The 22196-nt window shown below is 43.8% G+C and overlaps 1 protein-coding gene and 1 pseudogene across 1 annotated transcript in view; both read right to left on the bottom strand.

The window, feature by feature from the left end:
- Positions 1 to 12065: 12065 nt before the first annotated feature.
- The window catches only part of IL26 (interleukin 26), a 31688-nt gene continuing 21557 nt past the window's right edge, over positions 12066 to 22196 (bottom strand). Inside the window, exons 4-5 of the mRNA XM_003797827.3 lie at positions 12240 to 12305; positions 12066 to 12153 (exon numbers count right to left, since the gene is read on the bottom strand). Coding sequence (XP_003797875.1) covers positions 12067 to 12153; positions 12240 to 12305 — 153 coding nt within the window. The 3' untranslated portion in view covers position 12066. The remainder of the gene's footprint in view (positions 12154 to 12239; positions 12306 to 22196) is intronic.
- Positions 15882 to 17261, bottom strand: LOC105887797 (annotated as a pseudogene).

Here is a 22196-nt window from a genome sequence, read left to right as displayed (position 1 = left end):
ACAGCAGATGGACAGACATGCAGGGAGGAGGACACACCAGATGGACAGACATGCAGGGAGGAGGACACACCAGATGGACAGACATGCAGGGACGAAGACGTGGACACAGCAGATGGACAGACAAGCAGGGACGAGGACGTGGACACAGCAGATGGACAGACATGCAGGGACGAGGACGAGGACACACCAGATGGACAGACATGCAGGGACGAGGACACACCAGATGGACAGACATGCAGGGACGTGGACACAGCAGATGGACAGACATGTATTGTTGAGGACATTGACACAGCAGATGGACAGACATGTATGGTTGAGGACATGCCTGCAGAAATAACCTCGGCTGACATAGAGAGCTTTTTAAAAAATAGACTGTTCTCAAGGCAAGTGTAGGTCGGAAAGGATGGTGTGAGCTGGGTTTGTCAGCTCACTCAGTGACTTTGCAAATTCTCACTGAACACTGCTGTATGCTGGAAGTTTGTTAATTTTTTTCTTAGTTCTAAGAACACTTTATTGAGGAATATAATTCAGTACAGTACTACATTCTTATTTATTGAGAGAAAAATCTGTGAAAACAAAATTCAAGCATAGTTTTACATAAATATGTCTCTAACCAATCTGTGATAAGATTTTTCTTTTTCTAGATGGTGGTTCAATTTTTTTTCTAAAGAACTGATTTGTAGTTTAGCTTATGTGTATACAATCTAGTCCATAATCTTAACAAATTATTGTAGCTGCTAAGATAAAATTCATTACACAGAACATTTCCTGACTGGTGATATGAGTGCTATGGCCACACACCCATAATATACAACTATTTATTGTTCTGAAAGATCTGGAGGTGTGACAAATCTTGTAGTAATAATCTGGCAAATTACACCAAATGTACTCAGAGCTCATGGGGAATTTGAGGACAAAAAAGACTGTCACTCATGCCCTCTATTATACATTAATTAAAGAAAGGTTTTCTCTCCATAATGTTATCTTTTTTTAACCTGGATATTCCTGCTATTAAAATTGGAAAAAATATACTATTATAAAGGAAAATTACCAGCATACTTCACTTATAAATGTGGATACAATATCCTAAACAACATATTAACAAGTTGAATTAAAAATTTTTGTTCAAATAATGTACTTTGGTCAAAATTAAATCCAACTTACGTGAGAATTAGTCACTATTTTCTGTGTTTTTTTCCCTTCCTTTGCCCCAGCCCATCCCACCTTCTCTCTCTATCTGCTCCCCCCTTCCCCCACCTCCACCATGTCATTAACTGCCATTTATTGTCCTCATATCAGGGTTGAAAACAGGATTCATGCTTCTCCATTACTGTGATGCTTTATTAAGAAGAATGTGTTCCACCTCCATCCAGGTTAGTACAAATGATGCAAAATCTCCATATTTTTAATGGCTGAATAGTATTCCATGGTATACATATACCACAGCTTGCCAATCCATTCCTGGGTTGAGGGGCATTTAGGCTGTTTCCACATTTGGGCGATTGTAAATTGAGCTGTGATAAATAGTCTAGTACAAGTGGCTTTATAATAAAAGGTTTTGTTATTTTTTCCTTCTGGATAGATGCCCAATAATGGGATTGCAGGATCAAATGGGAGGTCTAGCTTGAGTTCTTTGAGGTTTCTCCATACTTCCTTCCAAAAGGCTGTATTAGTTAGCAGTCCCACCAGCAGTGTAATAGTGTTCCTTTCTCTCCACATCCATGCCAACATCTGCAGTTTTGAGATTTTATGATATCATTGCTGGGCCATTATTGCTGGGGTTAGATGATATCTTAGGGTGGTTTTAATTTACATTTCTCTCATAATTAGGGACAATGAGCATTTTTTCATATGCCTAGTAGCCATTCGTCTGTCTTCCTTAGAGAAGGTTCTGTTCACTTCTTTTTCCCATTGATGTACAGGATTGTTGGCTTTTTTCATCTGGATTAATTTAAGTTCTCTATAGATCCTAGTTATCAAGCTTTTGTCTGATTCAAAATATGCAAATATCCTTTCCCATTGGGTAGGTTGTCTATTTGCTTTGGTGGTTGTCTCCTTAGCTGTACAGAAGCTTTTCAGTTTAATTAAGTCCCATTTGTTTATTTTTGTTGTTGTTGCAATTGCCACGGCAGTCTTCTTCATGAAGTCTTTCCCCAGGCTGATATCTTAAAGTGCTTTTCCTATGCTTTCTTTGAGGATTTTTATCACTTCATGCCTTAAATTTAAGTCCTTTATCTATCTTTAATCAATTTTTGTGAGTGGTTAAAGGTGTGGGTCCAGTTTTAGTCTTTTACATGTGAATATCCAGTTCTCCCAGCACCATTTATTGAATAGGGAGTCTTTCCCCCAGTGTATGTTCTTGTTTGGTTTATTGAAGATTAGGTGGTTGAAAGATGTTAGTTTCATTTCCTGGTTTTCTATTCAATTCCAAATGTCTATGTCTCTATTTTTGTGCCAGTACCATGCTGTCTTGACCACAATGGCCATGTAGTACAGCCTAAAATCTGGCATGGTGATGCCCCCAATTTTGTTTTTATTACTAAGAACTGCCTTACCTATACATGGTTTTTTTCTGGTTCCACACAAAATGCAGAATCCTTTTTTGCAAGTCTTGAAAATAGGATGCTGGTATTTTAATAGGGATGGTGTTGAATCGGTAGATTGCTCTGGGAAGTATAGACATTTTAACAATGTTGATTCTTCCCAGCCATGAGCATGGTATGTTCTTCCATTTATTAATATCCTCTTCTATTTCCTTTCTTATATTTCATAATTTTCATTATAGAAGTCCTTCACCTCTTTTGTTAGGTATATTCCTAGGTATTTCATTTTCTTTGAAGCTATGGTGAAGGGAGTTGTGCCCTTAATTAGCCTCTGATCTTGGCTGTTGTTGGCACATACAAAGGCAACTGACTTGTGGACATTGATTTTATATCCTGAGACACTACTGTATTTTTTGATGACTTCCAGGAGTCTTGTGGTTGAATCTTTGGGATTCTCCACCTGTAAGATCGTATCACCAAAGAGGGAGAGTTTGACCTCCTCTGCTCCCTTTTGGATGCCCTTTATTTCCTTGTCTTGCCTGATCGTATTGGCTAGAACTTCCAGCACTACATTGAATAGTAATGGTGACAGAGGACAATCTTGTCTCGCTCCAGTTCTAAGTGAAAAAGCTTTCAGTTTAACTCCATTCAGTAAAATATTAGCTGTGGGTTTGTCAAACTCACAAGTCATCTTATGGAAATGGAAAAAGAAGAACAATCTAACCCTAACCCATCAGAAGAAAAGAAATCACCAAAATTAAATCAGAGATTAATTAAATTGACAACAAAAGAATCATTCAGAAAATTAATGAAACAAGGAGTTGGGTTGTTTCAATAAATAAATAAAATAGATAAACCTTTGACCAGACTAATGAGAAATAGAAAAGTAAAATCTCTATCAGAAATGATAAAGGGGAAATTACAACTGATGCCACAGAGATACAAAAGATCATCTCTGAATACTACCAGAAACTCTATGCCCAGAAATTTGACAATGTGAAGGAAATGGATCAATATTTGGAATTACACTCTCTGCCTACACTTAGCCCAGATGAAACAGATCTCCTGAACAGACCAATTTCAAGCACTGAGATCAAAGAAACAATAAAAAAATTCTCAACAAAAAAAAGTCACCTGGTCCAGATGACTTCAAACCAGAATTCTATCAAACCTTCAAAGAAGAGCTTATTCCTATATTGCATAAATTATTTCAAAAAATTGAGGAGGAAGGAATCTTCCCCAACACGTTCTATGAAGCAAACATCACCCTGATACCAAAACTAGGAAAAGACCCTACTAAAAAGGAGAACTTTAGACCAATTTCACTAATGAATATAGATGCAAAACTTCTCAATAAAATCCCAGCCAATAGATTACAGGTTATATGCTGAAGTTTGGTTAGGATGGACAAGAATAGAAGGGGTCATAAGGACTCCCTGAGTGTCAGGCTAACAGGTGGAAAATGCTGTCTCTGAGGGTTACTGTAAGGATTAATAAATAGGGCACCCAAAGTCATCTTCAAGCTGTCCTGCTCTGTAAGAACAGACATCTGTATCATTACCCATGTGGAGACCTACCTGGGGAAAGCAGCAGGTCACACTGTACATTCACCCAGATCCCACAACCCCATATTTCTGAGGATCATGCGGCGGGTCAGAATTTAGAAAGCATAGTTCTGGAGAAAGTAGAAAGTCCATAAGATAGATTAAGCAAAGAAAATCAAGAAATAAATGAGATAATTTTGTAGAATGGGGGTAATTTGAAGGAAGGAAACAAGGTGATTGGATTAGCGTTCCTAGGGTCGATGGCGATCTTACTTAGCTGGGTTGGGAATGTCATCTTGAATGAGGGGACACCTCAGTTATAGGAGCCAAATGTGCAAATAGCCAAGTTGGGTATTTCAGGAAGAAGCAGTAGCAGGTACAAATGCCCACGACAGAATTGAACTTGCATGTTTCAGAAACAGAAAGGCCAGGGAGCTGTCAAGGTGAGCGAGGGACTCGGCAGCTTGTGTAGGGCCTCTTGGCCAGATAAGAAGGGTTTCTTCTCAGTACCAGGGGAGTCATTCCAAGGTACCAAACAAGAAGGGCTGTGCTTTGTGTGCACTTCTTCAGTTCTCTCCAGAAGCTGAGAGGAAGCTGATTCAGGGGCAGGGGTGAGTGAAGGCAAAGGGACCAGTTACAGGAATGCTTTTGCAGTGCCCAGGTGAGACACGGCAGTGCCGGAGGCTGGGTGTGTGCATGGGGGTAGGAGAAGCAGAAGAATTGGGGGGAATATTCTGGAAGTAGAACTGAAGGGAAGTTCAGATGATGACAGATGAGGAAAAAAGAAGAAATCAAGAATCACTCGCAGTGTGAAGATGATGCTGGCAATTTAGAAGGTGACAACTTATCACATAATAATAATAATTTATGCTGATAAGGATTTTGCTACATGTCAGTCATGGCTCTAGCCACTTTACATAAATTACCGAAAGTAATCCTCACAACAGCCCTGCAAGGTTGGTGCTGTTACCATCATCCCTGCTATGCAGATAAGGGGAGGGAGGGACATTGTACATTATGGTCAGAATTTTGAAAATGACCATGACCAAAAAAATACCAGAGGGACCATATTTCTGCAGAGAGAAGGCTTTCTCACAAGTTCCAGAAAAAGTCTCAAAAGATCATCTTAGGCAAAAGTTAGTGACACTCTAGCTGTCCATCTCTACCCCTAAATACATTCCCAGTCTAAACCACACTAAGCCTGATCTTTAAAAGGGTAAATGGAAAAGAGAAAGTCACCAAGCCTCATTTTGAATTAGCTGCTTTGGAAACAGCTCCATTTAAAGGAAATGTGACCACATGGCTGGGAACCCAGTGCACCCACCCCTGGGAGTTTCTGTCCTGTCACAGAGGGTGAGTTAGGAACCTGCCGTGGTCAGAATTTCAGCATCCTTGGCAACAGAGGTCTGCTGGCTCCTTCTCGTCATCTTTGAACACACCCTTCACTCAGAGGTCATTCATCAGAAGTGTGCTGAGTGCTACTCGTGTAGAAGGCTGCTTGGATCCTAGAGAGACAGCAGTGAACAGAACCGCGGGACTCACCTTCTAGTGAGAGACCGGCAATGGTGAGTAAAACAACCCGCGAGCAATGGACGCAGATGTCAGAAGCTGTGTGACGCCCGTTACAGAGGAGGGAGAGACGTGCAGCGTCATGGTAAGAGGTTTGCAACTTCAAAGGGGATCGCCACATTTCTCACTTTTTTTAACCTTTATTTATGGTTAAAAATTCTTTTATGAAAGAAAAGAATGAAATTTATGAAAAACTCTTTTATGTCAACTACCGTTGTTTATGAAGAAGGGTTTTTTTTTTTCCTAATAAGTTAAAAACATAAAGCCAGATATACAAGAAGTTACTTAATGGAAGGAGGAGTGGGGCTCAGAATATACCAGGGCACCATTCCTGATAGTTAAAGGACCAGAGTCCCTTCATGGAAAGGAAGAGGAAGAATTACTCATCCCAAATCATCTGGCAAGATCAGACTTCTTGTTTTAAAGAGATGGAAAAATTCAGAGAGCGTCTGCAGATGCTTAGGACAGGACCTGGGCTGGCAGGCGAGGGCCTCTTAGCCCTGGGAGACTCTCAGTCTCCCCCGGCCTTCCTCAAAAGCTGCAAGCTGATTTCTGGGCTTCTCCCTCTCCTTTGAGCACCTGGGTAGCAGAGCGCCCATGTGGAGCACCCCAAAATCTAAGCTTCAGGGTGCAGGGAGAAGCCACCCTCATAGCGGTCTCTTCAGAGGGAAGCCGGCCTGGGTAGAGATGGTGCACAAGGTGCTTCTCCAGGGCGCTTCTCTCTCTTAATTACCTAAAATGTAAAACTGATTGCTGTGCCACCTGTGATTCCTTCAAGTGAGAGTTCAAACTCATTCAATAAAAGACATGCATCTCAAAACATAAAATGTCAATGGAGTCTACGCACGAAAAGATGGATTTAACAAGTTTTAAGGGTGAGACAAACTAAAATGACGTGATACCATTTTTAGCCACGAGACTGGCAAAAATTGTAAAATATTAGTAATGTTTAGAGCTAGCAGCAATATGGGGGAAATGAGCAGCAAAACAGTTTACAGAGTAATTTGGTGTATTTACCACATCTACTAGTCTTGCTATCCTGGTTCTATAAAGTATTCCCATAAAAATAAAAGCACAGATTAGGAAAAACATAAACAGATTCTCCCTACAGCCTGTTTCACATGAACAAAACACTGAAACAAACTGGAATGGTTGAGTAAATTGTGCTATATTCATTCCATGGAATATTTTGCAAATATTAAAATACATTTTATATATGTGATATTTTATGTATAAATATATGTTTTGTGTGTACAAACACACCCTCCATATATGTACAGACATACTCATGTGTGTACACACACAGCCCTACAAAGGTATTTAAATGATGTGATACCATTGGGGTTCCTTAGAAAGGGAAGGAGACTTTGTACGTACATATATATTTTTTATTGTTAGTGGTGGTGAAAAATAGAAACCATAGGAGGAGCCCAGCAAAGTGCCATCGTTGGTTCACTTGGGAAAGTGCAGGTGGAGAGGCAGGAAGGTGTGATTATTTTTAGTTTATATACCTTGATGCTATTTCAGTTTAAAATAAGCACGTTATTTCTTTTTAATTTATGAAAATACTAATAAGCTATGAGAAAGAAACACAAAAAAGTGACAGGGAGAAAGCGCAGCCCCTGAGCCCAGGGGTTTATAAGGGCGGGTGGGATGCACTGGGGCCGGCCCCTGTTGTTGAAAGTGCCCAAGACCTTTCCATCTACGGACAGGCCTGAGGAACTGGCGTTATCTAACCTGGAGAAGAGATTAGGTGAGAGGAGCCCATGAACCTGGGATGAAAACAAGAGGAAATGGCGGTTGTCTCCACATATTTAAAGTGTGGCTGTGGCACCGAGGTCCATGCCCTCCATCTCTCCACAGTGTGGAGCCTGTGACTTCAGCTGGATGTGTGTCCCCCAAAGCCAAGACCACAGCTGTGCCTTCCTTGCAGCTAGGTGAGCCATGTGACTGAGTCTACCCTGGCCTGTGACAACACGCATGGGGTATGTAACTTCCAGTCTGTGCCTTTAAAAGGAAGGGCAAGGCCTCCTCTTCCTCAGCATGTCCCCTGACTAACCCACCCGCGCTGTGGAAGAGGGGTCACAATCACCGGATGGCCCACGTTGTGGAACTAGGAAAATGTGCAAATTTCAAGAAGGTAAGTTTCAGGTTAATATGAAGGACTTTCTAATAGGCAGGCTCATTTACAGACGGAAAGGGCTCTTTAGGCAGTATACTGTCTTTCTCACTTGAAGTGGCTGAGCATACTGTATTGGGACAGTGTCATAAAGGACACTCCGCTGTGACATATGGACAAAGTGGCCTCATTGGTCCTTTCAATTCTAGGTTCCTCTGAAGTCCAAATTTCAAAGCATTTTGTGTTTGGCTAAAATGAGATGTGAGAATCACATTTCAATGTACTTTTATGAACTCTCACTCACTACAAACCAGTAGAAAATGTAGAACCCTAGAACCACCCTAGACTATTTTCTTGGCTCTAATCTCCCCCTTAACTAGTTGGTCATCAAGATCTATCAGTTTTGCCTCCCAGACCCATTTCTCCTTTTCCGGTCTCAGTGCCATTGTTTTCTTCCCTTGTTTCATTCCAGTAATACTTTCTGAGCTTCAGTCTGATACATGACGGGCACCGTGGGGGGCACCGAGAGCACAGCACTAAGTCCGACTCCAGTCCCTGCCTTCATAAAGGGATGTGCAACCCACAGAACATCAGAGTGCTGAGTGCTACCCTGGAAACATGCTCCGCAGGGCATCGCACCCAGCTCAGGATGGGGGGATCAAAGAGGGCTTGCTGGAAGAGGCAGCCCTTGAGCTGAGTCTCACAGGACAAGTCCCATCCACCTCACCTGCTTGGCACACTGTGTGCCGCCCCCTCCCCACTGCACATGGGACTAGGCCCTGGGACTGGGGCCCAGCCTCAGCCTCTGCCCTTGACCTCCATGATCACTGAGATCCCATGACCAAAGTAGTGGGAAATTTTCTTTCCTCTTCAAGGCCTCAAAGTCTATTCCTACCAATGCTGACTAGTTTTGAAAAGAGGTTTCTCTCCAGTGACATTCCTTTATGTTGAGAGGCTGGGGTCTAGACAGGGACAGAGGCACCATCACCTCGTCCGTCTCCACATCTGTCTTTCTTCCCACGCTCTCGGCGGCAGAGAGAAGTGTGAGTTTCACTCGTCATTGTTACCTCAGCCGTGACTGCGGGACTGGCAGACTGTGAGCATCCAACTGGGTTTCCTTTTAGTTCATAACTCGCGCCATAGTGAAGAGCGGGCACTGCTATGAATTCCCACGTTGGCCGTAATTCCCAGCACAGCTCTGCATCCACGTTTGAGATTTTCTACTTGCCCAGCAGAAAATCTGCTTGCTCCTCTTGCCCAGCCTGCCTGAGCTTTCGTTTTCTTCCTACTCTTGTATGTACCTCAGACAAGCCAGCAGCCTCACTGATGGAAAGGCAGTGGCTCCAACGGCTTCCGGAACAAGGGGGGCCAGCCCAGGACCCCCTGGCAGAAGTCCAGTCATCGGAACTGTGGAATCACTGACTGGGGGGACCTTGCTTCTTCGTCCCTCTGACTCTGGAAAAAATGACAGGATCTCGAAACCAGCTTGAGACCTAAACATCGTGGCTTGACTTTTTCTAAACTGGTGTCTGTGGGTAGGTTAAAATGATCCGCTTCTAATTTCATGTATTTCTAAGTACGGGGTAGAATGAGGCAGTGGAAATTCATTCTGATGCAGCGTTTCCCAAGGTGTGAGACACATTCTGCCCGGGGGGGTTGCGAGATGATTCCACATGCACACGTATGAGTATATTTGAGTTAAGAAGGCGTTTCTTCAAGTGATCTATTTTTACAGTCATACATACGGGGCGTCCATAAAATTCATGTGCAATTTACTATATTAAACCATTTTAAATTACATGCAAACTTTAGGTCCACCTGTATATATTTACCTTTTATGTGGGCCAAGTAAAATACTGTTAATTTAAATTTGTTGTCACACAATAGTAGTGTAGGTGCTCTTGGGGGACTATAGCTGAGAAACATCATTAAATCCAACTGCTCAAGGTCCAGGCCTGGCTCTGGGTGCTCAGGGCCCTATGGAGAACCATCCCTGGCCTGCCACGCTAGACACAGTCGACAAGCAAGCACGGCAGCGGGGGAGGCGAGGTTTAGAGAAATGCAGCAGGAACAAGGCCGGCTCAGGACAAGGCCACTGTGCTGCTGATGAGGGCAGGAAGGCAGCCTGACTGGGGCTCTTCCCAACACTCCCGCTGCCATGGGTGCTCAGCCTCTCCCTGCTGCACCTGTGCTAAGGGCTCTTGAGTTTCTTTACTCCATGTTGACAGACAGAACCCTCTAACAGGACACTTAGTCTCCTTGGTTTAATTCAAGGCTCTACCAGAAGGGGTCTTCCTCTAGAAAGGCTGAATGGACTGGGGGTTTTACAGCACCGTGGGGGTGTTCAGGGCTGTGCAGCCATTTCCCCAGATTTCTCCAGCTCTGGTGAAGTCCAGGGTGGAACCTGTAAGTCAGAGGGCTTTGCCCTTGGCCACTGGAACCCCCCTGGAACACAGTGTCCCCCCTCACCAGCTCCTCTCCTCTGACCCTCCTTTTCCACATGCCAGTCCTACTCAAACACACCAAAGCTGTTTTTCCCCCTGGCATTTAAAAGAAGTTTGTGACTAGGCACCCAGACAAACACACTGCTTTTCACTCGGTGATGACTTTTAAACTCCTGTGTTGCTTCTGAGTTTAGTCACCTGGCAACAGTTCTGGGGAAACCAAAGAACATGGAAAACAAACACATACATGGAATTCAATCACTGGAAATATTGGAGACAGATGAAATTGTGTCCCTAAGCACCTCAAGTCTGTATGACAAATACTTCTTTGCTGACTGGCTAATGTCTGCTTCCCAGCCCTTCTGGTATCTGGGGACCCTACCTAAGTAATGGGGCAGCTTGGGAATGGATGGTAACCAGGACTGGGGACTCTGGGCTCTATGGGGCCCCAGCCCAGTGAGAGGTGCCCTAAAAGTGGAGCCAGGAACGGCTGTGGGCACACCATCTCCCCTGTGGTGCCAGGGAGCAGGCCCCTAGCTCTCCGGATCCCAGCTCTATCAGACGTTCCTCAGGAAATTCTTCCAGATGTTCCCTAGGAAAGAAGCTGCTGGGTCAGCCCTGGGTTCACAGCACAGGTGCTGAGAGCTCTCCAAGCTCCTCACCACCCCTTCCTCCCCGTGGGCTTGTGTGGGAATGAGGTGCCCCATGGAGGTAAGGCCTGGGACCCTGTGGGTGGACAGGAAGAGCAGAAAGAGCCAACTTCAAAACAGGAGCTCAAGCAGGAGAGGGGTTCCTAGAGAAGAGTCTGTCGACCACAGGACTGAAGGAAGAGCAGGTGGAGGGAGCAGTGAAGAGAGGAAGGCCAAGGGCACAGCCTCATCCCACCACGGGGGGCCAAATCCTAGCGCTGTCCACGCACAGCATGGACTCATGGCCACCTTGTGGAAGGGACTGGCTGGCCACCAGGCACACTGTCAGATGCTTGTCATGTCATTCATGCCGTGTGCTGGTCAGAGTGAAGCAGGGTCCCTTTAACACAAAACCAGGCTCGGCCATTTTGCACACTGAACCCCAGGGCTAACCATGCACAGAGGCTTTCAGACACTAGGAAGCCGATTATAAAGACTCTGGGGTGCGTTTAGGCTTTTATTTGGTGTCTGTCAACTTTCCTAACTGTGAGACACCCAAAAGGAATGTGTCCCTGTTTGGCATCATTTTGACGTGGTTCCTTGTGGTCCTTATCTGCTGGCGGCGTTCCTGGTGAGTCATTCCAAGCAGTTAGTTGATGGGTGTATTCTTTTTGATCTGATGTGGTTGTTACCCCTTGTAACCTATGAAATTCTAGTGTGCTGTCATGAAAGGAATTTCCAGGAAAAAGAAATGCAGTTTATTTCATTAAAATCAAAATCTGTTAAGCTAAGTTCACACTGGACTTAATTATCAAACCCCTAAGTAGGGTATAATTATATACATAACATCTATTTAAGTCTCAAAACCATTATGTTGTATTCCAAAAACCTGTCATTTTTCCTCCACAAGTATTACATGAGTTAATTTGGATTAGGTACCTTTAAATTAAATTTCCATATTTTACTTGAGAATAACAAAACAATTTCAGGATTAAAATGTTCTTTGAAAATATATAAAATGTACAAATCGGTGACAATTAACAAATCCCCAAAACTGTATTATGTTAAGGCACTCTCATCTATTCTAAGTCACCAAATTTGCTGTCAGTGTGATGTATAAATTTTTTTTAAAGAAATAGACTATTATTATAAACTTTGTCTACTGGGTCTCACTGTATTTCAAAATAACTACTGAATCAATGTACTTGACTTCTTAATTTACTGAATGCTCTCCAAGAATTTTTTAATCCAGGAAAGAAGAATATCCAGCTCACTGATGGCTTTATAGATTCCTTTGTTTCCAATCTGTAGAAAAAAGTATAGATGTAATAGGAATTTTTCATACTTTAAAAAATGAACTATTTAAAAATAAGGCCTTGGAATTTTCTTACCTTAGAAAATATTCTTTTCATCCTCGTAATGGATTTCATTTCTCTAGCTGATGAAGCACAGGAAATCTATGAAACCAACAGAAAGTATAGATAATATTGTTTAAGAGGCATTGTTCATCCGTCCATTCAAACAAGTATTAATTGAGCAGGAATTGTGTTCTGGATACTGGTTATACACTGGCAAATAAGTAGTACATGGTCTCTTTCCTGATAGATTGTATAGTTTCAGAAGGGAAGGAGTGAAAAACAAAAATTAAAAAAAAATAAAAATTTACAAATTACAATTAAAACTATGTTGCCAATGCACAAGGCTCTATTACAAGGCTTTATACATAAGAACACCTGGTTTCAATGTGGTGGGCAGAAGAGCTCCTACAAAAAAATGACATTTCATCTAAGATCTGAAAAATGAGAAGGAGTTGTATGAAGTGAAGGGAGGAGCGAGGGAGCTGGGAAGGAAACCCAGGGGGAGTAACTCAGGCAGAGGGAAAGGCTTTGACAGGCTCCGCAGTGGGAAAGTGCTTAGTGCTTTCCAGAAACTGTAGAGCCTGCATGGTGGTGAGTGGGTTGCTTGAGCTCAGAAGCTCAAGACCAGCCTGAGCAAGAGTGAAATCTGCTATCTAAATTTTTTAGGAGGGAAAGAAACTAACAATGCCAGTGTTGCCATTAGAGCTGCGATCTGGTTTGTGAGAAGCTTTCTAATGCCAGGCACCATTCACTACAAATAACCCCTAGTAAAGTTCTCACCTAGAAGGTTCTTATTTTCTTAACTGTTTTAAATGTGTCCATACATCCAGTAAGTTAGCTAAATTTCACTGGCATAATTCAGACCACTTTGTTTTACTCTTAGAAAGAGGAATTTATAAAATAATTTCCTATCCTTTATGTTGTAGAGTTGCAATTGCTGAAATAGAAATTCAGGACAAAACAGTTTTTTTTTTTATAACAATGGCTGAACTATTTAACAAACTCAGCTGACACAGATATGATCTGGACTACAGGTGATTTACTCATAGGGCAAAACAACTAGAGGTCAACTTACAGACAAGTGTGAGACAGTCACTAGAGGGAGAGATTCATTATTCATCATGAAGTCAGCACAGACTCCCTGTGTGCGGGGCACAGAATAGAGCCCCCGCCCTATAGTACTGACTTAGAACCGACCCTTGAATAGAAAGGGGTAGGGGGTAGGTGTGCCACCCCCTCATGCAATCAGAAATCTGCATATAACTTTTGACACCCCAAAACTTAATGGCGTATAGCCTACTGTTGACCAGAACCCTTGTGGATAGCATAAACCATCTACACATACCTGGTATGTTTTAGACATTAAATACCATGTTCTTACAATAAAGTAAGCAGAGAGAGGAGAGTGTGATTAAGAAAATCATGAGGAAGAGAACATCTAGTTACTGGTCATGGAGTGGTAGTGGCTTGTCACAAAGGTCTTCCCCTGCTCACCTTCTCAGGGGCAGGCTGAGGAGGAGGCCGCCGAGGGGGGTCTTGGGTCTCAGCAGAGGCAGAGGACGTGGGGGAGGAGGTGCAGCTGGCTAACTTTATGGGAAGACACAGTAATTTCTATCTGACTCTTTGGCTTTTTCATTTATCTAAAAATGTTTCTACATAGTACCAATCGGCCTTCCACTGTCTGCGTCAGTTTCAACATCTGTGTCCTAGAAGGTCGTGTCCTTCAAGAAGTCAGAAGCAGTCATGTTCATCAGGGTCCTAGAAGGTCCGTGTCCTGTGAGAAGTCAGAAGCAGTCGTGTTCATCAGTGTCCTAGAAGGTCCGTGTCCTGTGAGAAGTCAGAAGCAGTCATGTTCATCAGTGTCCTAGAAGGTCTGTGTCCTGTGAGAAGTCAGAAGCAGTCGTGAATCATCCATCAATGCTCTCACCTGGCCGTCTAATGCCAGCCAGTTTTCTGCCCTGCTTCTTCCATCTTCCCCTCACTGTCTGGCACTGTTTCAGAAGCACTCATCTCCATCAAGTCATCTTCAGTTAATCCTTCTAGCATCAGCTCTTAATTTCTCCAACATCCTTATCTTAAAACTGTTCAACCCCACCATTTGTCTCACCATATCCACAACCTCTTCCACGATTTCCCTGGCCAGCTTTGTCATGGATTCTGGGAAGCCCCGTGCAACATCCCAGGATGGCTTTCTCCAGCAGGGATTTCTTGTCTGAGACTTGAGGGTGTTCACAGCTCTACGATGATGGCATCTTGAGGCGTCATCCTTCAGGCTTTCAGGATGTTCTCTAAATTGGAAGTTCTCATCCATAACATTGACAATTGTTTCCATACAGCAAGCACGTGCTTTACAGGTCCTTATGACCCCCAATCTAAAGGCTGAATTAGAGGCGTTGTGTCTGGGGGAAAGCAGACCACTTTGGTACCTTCAGTCTTGAGTTCTTGGGGTTCTGAGTGACAAGATGTATTGTCCAATATTGAGAACATTTTAAAAGGTGGTCCCTTTTGGGCAAGGCACTTACTGATTTCAGGGACAAGGCATCAGTGAAACCAATCTGGAAAATGGGTTCTTCTTCTCCAGGAACAAGATGCAGCCACAGGCTGATGCTGGTTCTTATCTTTTTTTTTTTAACATTCACATATGTAATGAGAGTTTACAAATGAACAAAACTTTGTGTAACACTTTAAACTTATTTTTTAAACACACAATAAGCCCATTCTCCCCAAACTATTTGATTACAAAGAAGCACAATTGTTTACTAACTGTGGCAAAACCTAAGAAACCAGGCAGGGGAGGCAATTTTCTTATGTGACCACAAGAAAATCCAAACAATTTTGTCAGGATCAAAAGACAAAATCAAAACGTCTTTTATAAAAGTAAACAAATCCACATAATTAAATACTAATTAGGTAAAAGAACTTTATAAAGTATATAACATTTATTTTCTCTACACAAATTTGCATATCTTAATTTAATGCAAAACGCCATGCTACAATTTCAATCTTAGACTATCATGATGTAGTTCTTGGTGAATCTAGGTGTAACGGAATGATTATTAAATAGACCCCGAAGAACCTATGAAGTTTTTATTGTTGCTTTAACTCTTTAATATTTTTCTTTATTCATTGGACTAAACCAATTTTAGAAACAAAATCCACAACCAAAACACATATAATGCAGGTGTTTTGAAAACACTGAATAGTATACCTTCAGCATGTCATTAAAATAGTGGTTGTGGTTAAAGAAGCAAACAAAAAAGAAATATTACTGCAATTCATGTATGATAAACTTAGCAACATTTGAGAAGTTTTATCTGCTGTGTTTGCACTATAATGCCATAAATCTGGATAATATGAGTAAAAGGTAGTTGACTGTAAGTGAAATTCCCAGTTAACATCAGGTTATGTTTCAGAAAAGTGCCTTTGTCCTCATGCTTTATATCAGGAATGTATGTCCACAATCCATCAGCCATTGTTTTAATTTACTAAGAAATAAAAATATTTCATCCTGGTCCATCCAATTCTTTCTCCTGTATTTTAATGTTCTTACTTTGAGATCAGGCACTTTGTGCCCAGGAACACATCACACCTTTACTAAAAGTGTATCCATTGATAGAATAAATTTACTGAATTAATAAAGGAAGTGGATATCTTCATTAAGGAAACAAAGCACTGAATTATAATTTTACAATCACAACACAAGCCCCAGCTCTTCCTAGACACAGTGGAGCAACCTGGGCCTGCTCACTTGTCTGGGGATCATGAGCCTCCACTGTATTCAGGTAGGTCTGTGCATCGGACCCCCAGCGGCATAGAGTTTATCACCAAGCAGACAGACCCCCACTGAATCCTGGCTGATGCTCATAAGATGCTGCTGCAGTCCGCATGCCTGTTTGGGATCATATCTCTCCACATAGCCTGAGAGTCTGGAAGTCAAGCTGGACACGGAGCATCGTGCCCTCCCATAGCACACAGCAGTCCATTCCAGGTTGTCCGCCACCCTCCTTTCTGACATCTGAGCACAAAGTATCCATTTGTTAGTATGAGGATCAGAACGTTCTACTGATTAGAGACAAGAACTTCCATCACGATCACCAACTGCATAAAGCTTTCCACTCAGTACTGCCACACCTACTGTGCTCCTGGGGGTGGACATAATGGCTAGGAAATTCCTCTGGCAAGCCTGAGGGTCCCATCTGTCTACTGTGTCAGGTAGCTCCAGCCATCATGTCCCCTTTCAGCACACGTGGGACCTTCCAGGACTGAGGCCAGGCCCGTGTGTGGACATAGAGGGCATCCCACGCCAGGACTTCATTTTAGGGTTGTAGCACCCTACAGTATTCAAAGTCTTCAGCCCGTCTCTTCCTCCAACCACCCACAGCTTGTCACCTAACACTGAAACCCCGAACTGCAGCCTCCTTCCATTCATGTCCACGACAGGATCCACAGGTTTGTGGAAGATCGTACTTTTGAAGGCTGGTCACTCCTTTTCTTGAATCCATCCCTCCAATTGCAAATACTGGGCCAACAGTTGACTTCCCAAGAGGACTCTGCAGTCTGGGTTGTCTCTCTGGTAATAAATGATACTTCATCGCCTCCATAATGAGTTTCTGACATTCTGTATCATTCTGGAAAAGTGAATTATTTTCCATGTCTACCAGGAACTGTGGTGCAAGAAGAGGTAGCCTAACATAAGCCAAAAGCTGACTGAGATCTTTCCGTCTCTGATTACTTCCATGAAACGGTCCATAGTGTAATGCCGAGCTGCTTTGTGCAAATCTCTACAACCTTGGGCATCAGCAAAAGAACAGATTCCCAGGCAGCTGGATGGTGAAGCTGTTTTGTTAAAGCTTACAGCATGCGGCTACAGCCTGCGAAAGCCGAAGGAGGCGGGCTGTGGATAACAGGTATTCAACACCGTCTCCTTTATTCAAGGAGGCCTGCATTTGCGTACTGAATCAAGGATCACAATGAATTTTGTTCTACACCTTCGATTTTTATCTCTTCTTGTTTTGCTTCTCAGACATCATTAGTAAACATGTCAGCAAAGTAATCTGAGACAGCGGAGAGCACCAGTCTGGGAGCTGGAATTCTGCGGTCACCAGCAACTAAAATCACATCACACACTGTTTATGTCTCGGATACTTTTCCACTTTTAAGGTTTGCTGGGCATGATTAAGGGCTTGGAAAAATTCGTCTGATGAACATGGCTCCGTAGTATGGCAGGATGACTATATCTAACTACTTTTGGAAGTCCAGGTCTGGCTGCGGAGGCGGCCAGGGGTCACCGTGGGGCTGGGCAGCCAGACACTGGGAGGCAGGAAGCGGGGGAGCCAGGAGGGCGATGCTCCGCCCCTCCTCCCAACCCCTTCCAGGGAGCGGCTCCCCTCCGCTCCCAGCCTGGCTGGCCTGAAGTCAGCCGCTCCCCCTCTATCAGGTGGCCCCGGCCAGGGGTTCAGACTCACCTGGCAGCCAGGCAGGGGGTGGGCGGCTGGGATCGGGGTCGGGCACCGGTTTTCTCTCTCCATGCGCAGCAGCGTGCGCGCACACACATAGCTGCCTGTCCCACCCCCTTGACAGGCCCCACCTCACCACCGCCCACCCTGGGGAGCACCGGGACTTCAGGCTGGTGGCTTCTGTTTCCCACCTCACAGTGTGCTCCAATGACCTGGGGCCGGGGCTATGGGGCCGGGGCTACAGTAGCTGGAAGGGCTTGGGCTCGCAGGTCCTTATCTTTTCCCACCAAAGGCTCAGAGTTTAGCAGCTCTACAGATCAGGGCAGGCCTGACCATAAACCCAACTGCAGGGGCACAAAACAGTAGTTAGCCTGTACCTTCCTGCCTTAAATCTTGGTGCTTGCGGGGGTAGGGGCAAAATGGCTGACAGGAGCCAGTTTTTGACAGAAGCTTCTGTCTAGAGGGAAGGATTATGACCACAAAGTACCCAACATTGCTGACGACTGGGAGCCGAGCTCAGAGAGAATACCACTAACTGCACATCACCTCTGCTGAGGCACCTGCAACTCCAAGAAAGCAAATTTCAGGTACAAAACTCCCCTCCCCAAGAGTGTTGTTTTTTTTCTTTTTGGCTTGCTGTAGGTTTTCTACAGAGGGGTGAACTGAGGCCCTCTTGTCTCACCCCCAGGAGAGAGCTGCAGGAAGTGGGGACTACTTATCCAGAGGGACCCTGCTGTGACCCTGAGCACTCTCTCGCCAGGCATGAAAGTTGAACTAATGCTTTCCCTGCCATTTTGAACTTCCAGGACACCCTCCCCCACTCACCTGAAGGTCCAGAAGCCTAAACCCCTGCAGAGACCGGAATGTCTGCAGTTCATTGCCAGGTCTGGGCACTGGTGGTAGAAAAGCTACACTGTAACAGTGAGCCCAGCAGTAGAGCAGAGAAACGGGGGAGGCTGTTGTGCTTGGCTCTATAAAGTGCAAACCAGGTGCAGGAGGAGGCTTGTGAGCCACACACCCTGCCCTGCCAGAACTGAGGGCACGGCACACCACCCTGCCAGAGCCACACACCATGCACCCCACCCTGCCAGAGTCATTTACTCCACCCTGTCAGAGACGCCAGCCCTGCACTCTGCTCAGCCAGAACCACTTGCTGCAAGCTCTGTCCTACCGGAGCCACCGGGCACCTCACCCTGCCAGAACTGTTCTCAGTACCCCACTCTGCTGCTAGAGCTGTGCACCCCATGCTCCTGTAGCAGCCACTACAGCCTCCTCCCTGCCCATGGGACCTACTTGGGAACTGTGCAGAGACACCTCCCACAAAGATTCAGCAATAGTAGAGAGATTCCTCTGGGGTCTAATCTTGGAAAGACATCTCTCCAACTCTGAGGACTGCCAGAGGAAACCAGACCTCACCCTATATGATACCAGTGCTGCAGAGTGGCTGGGGCAAAGGTGCAGTGGCCGAGGGAGAATATCATTTGCTGACTTGTTTTCCTCAGGTTCGGACTGAGCTCAGGTGGAACACTCTCCAGTTGCCATTGAGTACCCAAGGCAGGCAGGCCTCACCTCCCCCAGCTGGCAGGTGGCAGAGGGTGGTGGCCAGGCCAAGGGGGCATTGACTTTCCTTTGACTCTGGCAGATGCAAAGCCCTGGCACATCTGCTTATTGGAGGGAGCAGGACCACAGGCCCATGGGGTTACCAGTGTCTGAGCATGAAAGAGAAGCAAGGTGGGGAAAGAGATACCAGCCCCCTGGTCCAATTCTGCTACTGGGTGGACCTTTCTGACTCCACAGAGCATCAAGTGAGCCACATTTGAGTAGCCAGTAGTTCTCTGCTATCTAGTTACTAGAGACCTTTCGAACTCTCCCGCTTGAAAGTTGGTACTGACTGAGTCAATTGGTTTAGAACTCCTAACCTGGGCCAATCACCCGAGGACCCTCTTGGGTGGTACCCTGGTTGTGTGGCAACAGGAAGGGTTGATTTTTCTCTCCCAGGTGTTGCCTATGGGGGACGGGGTGGCTTAATTGCTTGTATTTCTCCACAGCTGAGATTTCAACTCAGAGTCACTGATCCACTAGGATCAGAAAAAGAGCAGCTGAATATAAGACAGAACCACCAAGCAGGTTTCCAGAGCCACAGACTATAATTCTGTATGGGTCCTTTGCAAAGCTGTAGGGGAAAAAAGCTACAGTTACCAGCCCCAGATCCTTGGCAAAGGGCTGGTTAACCATAATTACAGGAGCCCCCAATCCAATTTCACCTTACCTGCCCATCTAGCCAAATGGTGAAAAATAATCATGGGGCAGAATCAGCAGAAAAACTCTGGCAACATGAATAATCGGAGTATATCAACTCTCCCAAGAAATGACAAAACAAACACACCAGATGATCCCATTCATAAACAAATGGCTGAGATGTCAGAAATTGAGTTCAGAATTTGGATGGCAAATAAGATCAACAGAATGGAGGTAAAGATGGAATTAGAATTTCAAGGAGTAATTCAAAAGTTGTCTCAAGAATTCAATGAATTTGAAGACAAAATCACCGAAGATTTGACACAGTGAGGCAAGAACTTGCATCCCTCAGAGATCTAAAAATACAGTAGAATCCCTCAGTAACAGAATAGAAGAGGCAGAAGAAAGGATTTCTGACATTGAAGACAAAGCTTTTGAATGTTCCCAAATGCTCAAAGAGGAAGATAAGTGGAGAGCAAAAACAAATCATTCTCTCAGAGAGCCTTGGGATAATTTGAAGAAAACTAATATTCACCTTATAGGAATTCCTAAAGGTGATGAAGTTGCTTTTAAAGGCACAGATACTCTACTGGAAGAAATAATTGACAAGAGCTTCCCAAACATGGCAAGAGATTCCAAAATCAGGTAATAGACAGTTTCAGAACCCCAGCATGACTCAACCTGAATAAGGCATCTCCCAGACTCATTATAATTAACTTCACCAAAGTTACTATGAAGGAGGAAATTCTGCAAGCAGCCAGACAAAATAAAACCATAACCTACAAGGAGATGAATATTAGAATGACTACATATCTCTCTACTGAAAACTTTCAAGCTAGAAGAGGGTAGTCATCAAACTTTAATCTTCTAAAACAAAATAACTTTCAACCCAGGATCTTGTATCCAACTAAACTGAGTGTCATTTATGATGGAGAAATTAAATACTTTAATGGCGGGTGGCACCTGTGGCTCAGTGAGTAGGGCGCCGGCCCCATATAGCGAGGGTGGTGGGTTCAAACCCAGCCCCGGACAAATTACAACAAAAAAATAGCTGGGCATTGTGGGGGGCGCCTGTAGTCCCAGCTACCCAGGAGGCTGAGGCAGGAGAATCGCCTAGGCTCAAGAGCTGGAGGTTACTGTGAGCTATGATGCAACAGCACTCTATCGAGGGCAACAAAGTAAGACTCTGTCTCTAAAATAAATAAATAAATACTTTAATGGCATTTACATGTTGAAGAAATTTGCCATAACTAAACCAGCTCTCCAGGATATTGTCATACTTATCCTCCATAATGACCAGCACAATCCTCTACCACCCAAGTGAGCTCACTCAAAAACTTTTGATCAAACTCCAACTTCCACAGTGGCAAAAGGCTTAAAAATGTCCACTGGATGTTTGAAAAACTTGATACCCAAAATACTACCATGCTTATCAATACTCTCTATTAATGTGAATGGCTTAAATTGTCCTCTAAAGAGGCACAGGTTGGCTAACTGGATATAAAAACTCAGGCCAGATATCTGCTGCATACAAGAATCTCATCTTACCCTAAAAGATAAATATAGACTCAGGGTAAAGGGATAGTCATCTATAATTCAGGCAAATGGAAATCAGAAAAAAGCAGGTGTTGCAATTTTATTCATAGATACAATAAGCTTTAAACCAACAAAAGTAAGATAAGGATGGTCACTTCATATTTGTTAAAGCAACACTCAACATGAGATTTCAATTATTATTTATGCACCCAACCAGAATGCACCTCAATTTATAAGGAGACTCTAAAGACATGAGCAACCTGATTTCCTCCAGCAGCATGATTTTTAACACCCCTTTGGCAGTGTTGGATAGATCCTCCAATGAGAAACTAAGCAAAGATTATTATAGATTTAAACTTAACCATTCAACAGTTGAATTTAACAAACATCTACAGAACATTTCATCCTAACAAAACTGAACACACATTCTTCTCACCAGCCCATGGAACATACTCCAAAATTGATCACATCTTAGGTCAAACTCCAACTTCAGCAAATTTAAAAGAATAGAAATAATTCCTTGTATTTTCTAGGATCATCATAGAATAAAAGTTAAACTCAGTAACAACAGGAATATGCATACTCATACAAAATCATGGAAATTAAATAACCTCATGCTGAATGATAGCTGGGTGAGATTAGGAAAGAAATTACCAAATTTTTAAACTTTCACTTTTCGCAGATGATATGATAGTATATCTGGAAAACACCAGGGATTCTACTACAAAACTCCTAGAAGTGATCAAGGAATACAGCAGCG

Source organism: Otolemur garnettii, unplaced genomic scaffold, assembly GCF_000181295.1.
Source record: "Otolemur garnettii isolate 467f Iridium unplaced genomic scaffold, OtoGar3 scaffold00125, whole genome shotgun sequence".
Taxonomy (NCBI): domain Eukaryota; kingdom Metazoa; phylum Chordata; class Mammalia; order Primates; family Galagidae; genus Otolemur; species Otolemur garnettii.
The sequence above is the reverse complement of the archived record's forward strand: the minus strand, read 5'-3'. Positions and strand labels throughout refer to the sequence as shown.